The sequence below is a fragment of the Bison bison genome, unplaced genomic scaffold (assembly GCF_000754665.1).
Source record: "Bison bison bison isolate TAMUID 2011002044 unplaced genomic scaffold, Bison_UMD1.0 scf7180017463944, whole genome shotgun sequence".
Lineage (NCBI taxonomy): Eukaryota > Metazoa > Chordata > Mammalia > Artiodactyla > Bovidae > Bison > Bison bison.
The window spans coordinates 1-7,508 of record NW_011373314.1 but is presented as its reverse complement, the minus strand read 5'-3'; the positions used below and the strand labels follow the sequence as shown (position 1 = coordinate 7,508).

The following is a 7,508-nucleotide window of genomic DNA, read 5'->3' as shown; positions in this document are numbered from 1 at the left end:
GTGCTTAAAAAGGACTTAGCCACGCTTGCTGTCCCCACTCTGCTGCTGGCTCTTTAGACTGCTGGAGGTGAGGACTGAGCGTGTCTGCTCAGTGAGTGTCACAGCCTAGCATCCAGGCCAAGTAGATTCCCCCAGGTAGGTCCTCCACCTCTCTTAAGAAAGAAGCGCTATCTGCAACACCAACCAGTTTTCCTTCTGAAAACCTACCTTCCTTCTCCTCTCCTGTTATCTGTGTGTGTGCTGGGACTCAGGTGTTTGCTGAGCAGAGTTAGGCATTGACCTGATAAAAGATTATACTTTGTTAATCAGTGACTACATCATTGAGCAAAAGGCTCTTGTGCCCTTGGAGCAGAAGACCAAGTTCCAGCAGCAGGAGCTGGCAGCAAAGTACGGATTTATTGCAGGACTCCAAGGGGGTGGGAGAAGGAGCCACAGAAACCCCCTCAGGGGTTTTTTGGGGGGAAGGGGGGAGAGCAGAGAAGCTGAAGTTAATTATCCTCTGTTGACAGTAATCATTGGATGTCTCTGGTTTATGACTCTCTGGCCAGGTGGTCCGTGGCTTGGAGGTCTGTGGGCTTATGCTGCTCTGGAGAAATAGCCTGAGTTTGCATGTTTCAAGGGCTGTTTAGAACGGCAGTTTTAGTGCAAGAACGATAGTATCGGCAGCAGCAGTTTTAGTCGTCTGACTGGTTTCATAGTGCTCAGTTCGCCCAGCATTGAGGTCAGAGGGGACGAGAAAGGGGACGGAATTTGGGGCATAAGAACGACTCACAAAGTCGGTAAGGAAATTTGGTCCTAGAGGGACGCAGGTTCAGCTGCAGAGGCTGCGTCTGGATCTTGGGATGCTGAGTTCTTCCTGTACACTTTACCCGGTGGTCTCGGTGTCCTTATTTTGTCTGTGGGGTGCGTGTGCACTTGGTCGTGTCCGACTCTTTGTGACCCCATTGGTTGTGGCCCTCCAGGCTCCTCTGTCCATGGGGTTCTCTGGGCAATAATACTGGAGTGGGTTGCCGTTATACTCAGAGGTTGAGATTGTCAAGTGTTTTATTTGACATGGGTCCGTGCCGGGAATTATAATCATTTCACAAGCCAGAAGTATACAGGATAGTGTCTCTTAATAAGCCAGTAAAGAGTTTTGACTTTGCCATCCAAGAGCTGGGCTTCACTTGTGGCTGGCTCAGCTGGTAAAATAATCCACCTACGATGCAGAAGACCTGGCTTCAATCCGTGGGTTGGGAAGACCCCCTGGAGAAGGGAAAGGCTACCCACTTCAGTATTGTGGCCTGAAGAATTCCATATAGTCCATGGGGTCGCAGTCAGACATGACTGAGCAACTTTCACTTTTCCAAGAGATAATGGCCAGCTGCCAGCCTCAAAATAAAAGTCTCTTGATGCTGGAGCAGTTTGCCTGGGTGGCCAGACAGGCGGATTCCACGTTTAGCTTTTGCCACTGCTGATAAGAGTCCCCTTCACCATGGCAGGAACGAGTGCCCCAAGGTCTTGGAGAGTTATTTAGATCAGCAGAGGGGAGCTTTACCCAGGCTGAAACTCTCAGATCATCCCCACAAACTCGGCATTTACAGTCTGAATGTCCCTTCCCCGCAGTTGCTTCAGCGGTTTTGTCTGTTTGTTTTTAGCTGTACCGGCTCTTGCAGCCTGTGGGATCTAGTTCCCTGACTAGGGATCAGACCCAGGCTCCCTCCATTGGGAGCACAGCATCTTAGCCATGGGACCACCAGGGAGGTCCCTCATAAAACAACTGTGCTTCTAAAAAGAACATTTTTTTGCTCTTTGCCACCATCAAGTGGGTTAAAACAACTTCAGTTGCACAGGAGGCTTGGCAGCTCTCAGATCCTGCCTGGCGCCCCTGCCCCCCACCTCCTCCCAGGCCTCTTATTTACTTCCTGCCTCTGACAACGTTACCGGGCTCCCTGGCTTCTGGCTGCTTTTATCTCTGAGGGCCTTCCTTACCGAAGTTAGCTTCTGTCTGGATTTCTTATCCAGGGACCAGTTTGGAAACCACTAACCACTGGCTGAGGCAAGTGCAAGGCAAATATTGCTGGAGAAACGTAGCACTTCGGCGTGGAGGCGTTGGAAACAGTTATGAACTCGCCTGCGGGTTTCAGCCCCCTGCAGGTCCCAGCCCTTGGGTTACACGTGGGCGGCCCCGCCATGCTAGCCAGCCAGAAGGACTTTAACAACGCGGTGAGCCAGGTGAAGCTCCTGAAGGAGGATCCGGGCAATGAGGTGAAGCTGAAACTCTACGCACTCTACAAGCAGGTGAGCACCGCAGGTGTTTGGGAGAGAAGCATCTTGAGCACAGGGGTCCTCAGATAGACACGCTGTCTGTTGCTCTGAGAAGACAGCCTGAGTGCGTTGCTGGCTTTCCTCTAAAGAGTGTATGCGTGAGAGTTTATTGGATAAGATTCAGAGCACTGTTAAGGCAAACAGTCACTCCTTAGGATCACTGCGGAGTAAAAGAGACTTCAGAGATACAGCAACCAGCACGACAAGGCACGGCCAGCCGGCAGCGTGGCCTTGAGACAGCTGGGAAACTTGAATAGGGATCGAGTATTAGATGACACCTAGGAACTATTCTTAATAGCATCATGGTTATATAAGAAAAATTGATTTTTTTTTTTTAGGAGTGCATACTAAGTACATGGAGTGAAAAATGGTGTGGTGTTTGCCATTCTCTAAAAAAATTAAGCATAAACGGAAAAGGATGGTTGAAGCAAATATAGCAAAAATGAGAGTTAATTGAATTTGCGGGCTGAATATTGGGAGTTCATTATAATATTCTACTCTTACATATATTTGAAAATCTTTATAAAAACATTTCAAAACTTGAGTTTTCAGTTACAGTGTCTGAAAACTATCCAGAAAGTCAGACCCTCTGGGCTCCTGTGTCCTCTTTTTCTCTGTGATCCCTGTGAGCCCCTCTTACTTTGATACTAGTGTGTATATTAAAGAATTTAACCTTGCCCCACAAGGTTCTGACCCTTGCCCTTGGCTTCTGGGAGGTAATTTCTAAGCCCTTGAAATGCCAAGCAGGATAGACCGAGTCTTTGTTTGCCTGGAGAGTCTAAGGATGGGATTTAGAGGGGACTGGCCCCCCAGGTAGAGTTGGAGCGGAGGCTGCAGTTACAGAGAATCACTCAGAAGTGGCGGAGCCCCAGGGAAAACTCTGAACACCAAGGAGGCTTGGATGAGCTTCCCTGGTGGCAGGACGCTGTGTGTGCATCACATGGCAGCTGGGACTGGGAAAGTACACAGTCCTGACTCTGCAGTGGCCGCTGGGGGCGGGTCACACTCATCTCTCCTTTACTCCACCGCTGTGCTCCTTCCTTGCTGATCTGAGTCCTGTCTTTTCCCTGCCTCCCCTCACCCCCACCCCCCACCCCCCCACTGCAATGACTGGTAACCGGGAGGACGAGAGTGTGTCCTGTGAGCCATCCTCCGGGTCATTGCCCAGAGTCAGCACTTCCAGGAGCCCCTGGTCTCACACCCATGTGTCACAAGTGGGGGGCAGTCTTATGGCCCGTGTTGCCTCTAGCATCCCCGATGGCTAACTCTTGAGAAATAAGTCTTTTTCTTCGGACCATCTTAGCCTCCTTTACTGTCTTCGTCTTTCAAAGCCTCTCTCTTATTTTCTCTTTTAGCTAGAAATATGACAATTAAAAGCATGGTTATTAAATGGAGTTTTAAGTTGCCATTTCTGAAAAGAATAGTGCATATATATTTTTTTAATCTCAAAACACTCACTGCACCTCCCCCTCCCCAACTGCATGTCCTTCAGTTAGGTGTCCTAAGGGCCAGTGGCTCCGGTGCCCACCCCTGCCCCCGCCCCCGCCCCCCTCTGGGGCAGCTCTGTTGCTCACTTACCGGACATCCACCACCACAGATTTGTGAGGAACTGGTGGGGAGTGGTACCTTTGAATGAGCTTTCAGGATATACCGTGTTTTCTAAGTGTTTGTTGGCTAGTTTCCTTTAAAGACTGCTTGAACCATCGATACAAACCTAATGAACGATTAGTTTTTTGAAAGCATTTCCCCAAACCCTGATCTTGCATTATGTTCATACGGAGGCAATTATAACTTTAGGGACTGATAACCCATAATAGCCTATTTTGGCTCTCCAGTCTTTTTTCTCCTGTTTGAGAGGGCAGGGGAGAGGAGAGTTCAGATCAGTCTCTGCCTTGTGAAGCTGCCTGGGAGAGGAGGCACCATCATGCCAGTGTGCATTGCATGGATCTCAGCTGTTTAAGGCCCAGTTTGCATGTGCGTTTGACCAGTAATTGCCCCTCTCCTTTCACAGGCCACTGAAGGACCTTGTAACGTGCCCAAACCAGGTATGCTGGGCTTTATCAATAAGACCAAATGGGATGCATGGAACGCTCTTGGCAGTCTGTCCAAGGTACATGGACTCCCATCCTGCTTTTATTTCACTTACTGTGCTCCTAAGGGAGGTGGGTGTTTCTCCCTATTAAGACATAAAGATGAGCCCTCTGGGGATAGAGGTCCCTATATCCAACCAGGACCTTCATTGCCATCAGGTGTACTGAGTAGGACAGGAAGTGTCTCAAAATGCTTGTTCATTAACTGGGCTGAAATCACCATCTCTCTTTAGGAAGCTGCCCGACAGAACTACGTGGACTTGGTGTCCAGGCTGAGTGCTTCCTCTGAGTCCCCCAGCCCAGAGGCCCCTGCAGCAGACAGGAAGCAACCGGAAAGCGATAGCCTGGTGGTGACCTCCGAAGACGGCATCACCACCATCAGGTTGAACCGTCCAGCCAAAAAAAATGCTCTCACCACTCAGGTAACGCCATCTGCCCCGGGAGTCCGTCCTGCTTGTCTTGTCTCCTCTGTTTCACTCAAAAACCGTAGTGTATCAGCATCCTTCTTGGTTCTGTAAATACAGCCGAGGTAAGCGTTTGGCACTTTGCAAAGAGTGGGCTTGCAGACAGACGTGGAGAGGACCCACTGGGTAGGAATGATCGTTTTCGGCTTTCTCCTTTCCTTGTCTTCCCTCTTTCACGCAGATGTATCGTGACATCATAGCTGCACTTCAGGCTGCAAGCAAGGATGAGTCAGCCATAACTGTTTTAACAGGTAAGACATTTCCTTGGATTTCTTAATTAGATTTCTGTTTGGGGGCGGGGGAGGATGTTCTCCTAGAAAAGAAATTGAGTAAATAAGCTCTATTATCTTTTCTAGTGCTGAGATACCCTAATTCTTAAATATATAAACAATATGGTAAGACATAGGATTGATATCTTTATCATGTAAAAAGCAGGTACAATTTGGTAAGAAAAGTGCTAAACCTGTTAGATAAATTGGTGAGTAAAATGAATAGACAGTTTGATGAGAAAGTCTTGGCATCAAAGAAACAAGGAAAATGCAACCAGATTAATAAGTAAGAACACAAATAAAAATGATGAGATACCAGTTTATATTAATGCTTATCTGAATTAGCAAACTTTTATACTATACTGAATTTTGAGAAGATCATGGTAGAATAAATTCCCCTTGCTGACAGCAGCAGAAATGACTTTAAAAAGTGTTAGGTACCTTTTAAAAAGACAGCATTTGACAATATGTAAAATGCTCACATACTTTGACACAGGAATCTCCCAAAACATTCTAAATACTCTAAATAACCATAATAAACCATATGCTAGAACATCCTGTAGACTCTGTATTGCAAAAGCATTAAAAAGTGTAACTGTAGAGAGTCACCGTATAGAAAAATGTTTACGAAATAAAACATTAGCAATTATATCAGCACTGTGATAATTATTGGAAAATATGGATGCTGATGGGCCTGGGCTGATGAGAACTTGATGATTGAACTTGGTAGGGGCTTTGCATGTGTATAGCGGTGAAGGCTAAGGTTCTGGACGCAGATCAACTTGAGTTTAAATCCCAGCTTCACTTCTTACTACTTGTGGGTGAATTCTGCTTCCTAAGTGGAGAAGACAGTGTCTTCCTAACCCTACAGAGTGGTCAAGATAGTGACCTGAGGCAGAGCAGGGCAGGGCTCACACCGCACTTGGGAGGCGGGAGCCACCGCTGTGTGTTGGCATGGCAGAAGCAGGAGTCATTTTATTTTATTTATCTTGTCTTTTGGCTGCACCATGCAGCTTGTGGGATCTTAGTTCCCCAATCAGGGACTGAACTCCCGTCTTGTCAGTGAAGAGTCCTAACCCCTGGATCACCAGGGAATCCCCAGGAGTGATTTTAATTTTCATTGAAATTTGTAAAATATATAATATCAGAGCACTTTTAGTTTAAAAAAAAAAAAGAGAGAGAGAGGTGAGGAGAAAGATCCCTAACAGCTAATGAGAAAGAGTGAAGTGGGGAAGACGCAAAGACGCTCTGGCATCCCCTGTGTATGCCTAGGAGCAGGATCCCCTGTGTATGCCTAGGAGCAGGAAGGCAACGGGGACAGTCCAGAGGCAGCACTAGCTGCTTATAGGAGAGGAACAGTTTCTGATTTTTTAGTTAACATTTTTTAAACTGAATGTACAATGCAGGCGCATCATTTTTTAAAAACCCAAAGACTGAAATGCACATAACTAAACTAAAACCCCAGGCCTGCATCCTAAAACACCTCAGCTTTTCTTGAGCCTTCTAGAAACTGCCTGTGTGTGTGTGTGTGATTCTCCCTACCCCTCCTTTTGTAAACAGAAGAGGAAGCACATAATACACACACACTATACCTACCTTTCTGTCCTAACTGCTGTCCTGAAAATTTGTTCTCAGTCAGCACCTGCACATCTAAGTTTTCCTCTGCAGGACTGCAAAGTATGAAAGTTTCAGGACTCCATAATTTGTTTCATTATTCCTCTGTCAGTGAACAGGTGGGTTGTACTTAGTCTTTTGCTATTAAAATCATGCTGCAAGGAATATCCTCAGGCATACATCTTTCAGTAAATATGCAAAGATATCCATGTTGTAAAAGTGAAACTGCTGAATTTCATATTAGCTGGTCATAACGGCTAACGTTTGTATCATACTTCCTGTTTGCCGAGCATTGGGCTAAGCATTTTAATTTGTTTGGTAGCTTTCTTAATTCTTAACTCTTCTAAGCTTTCTTGCAATAACCCTATGATATTAGGCCCTATTATTACTAGTATTTTACAAGTAAGAAAACGGAAAGATTAAGTGCTGATAAATAGTGCTTGTTCTCTGGGCTTCCCAGGCGGCGCTAGTGAAGAAGCTGCCTGCCAGTGCAAGAGACATAAGAGGTGCGGGTTTGACCCCTGGATTAGGAAGATCCCCTGAAGGAGGGCATGGCAACCCACTCCAGTATTCCTGCCTGGAGACTCTCCATACCCAGAGGAGCCTATACAGTCCAAAGTGTCACAAAGAGTCAGACGTGGCTTAGCACACGTGCTTGTCCTATAGTTATCTTCTATATACCCTTCACTTTTGGTTTCTTACTTTCTCTTTTTATCTAAGCGTTGTAATAATAGGTCCTTCAGTTTTCAGAAAGGATTTTGTTT

The 7,508-nt window shown here is 46.5% G+C and overlaps 1 protein-coding gene across 1 annotated transcript; it reads left to right on the top strand.

The window, feature by feature from the left end:
- The first annotated feature begins 263 nt into the window (after positions 1 to 263).
- LOC104983571 (enoyl-CoA delta isomerase 2, mitochondrial-like) lies at positions 264 to 7,262 on the top strand. Its single transcript, XM_010833123.1, has 5 exons — positions 264 to 387; positions 2,127 to 2,280; positions 4,319 to 4,417; positions 4,631 to 4,819; positions 5,043 to 7,262. Exons 2-5 carry the CDS (start codon positions 2,173 to 2,175, stop codon positions 5,136 to 5,138), a joined length of 492 nt encoding a protein of 163 aa, XP_010831425.1. The 5' UTR covers positions 264 to 387; positions 2,127 to 2,172; the 3' UTR covers positions 5,139 to 7,262.
- Positions 7,263 to 7,508: the final 246 nt, after the last annotated feature.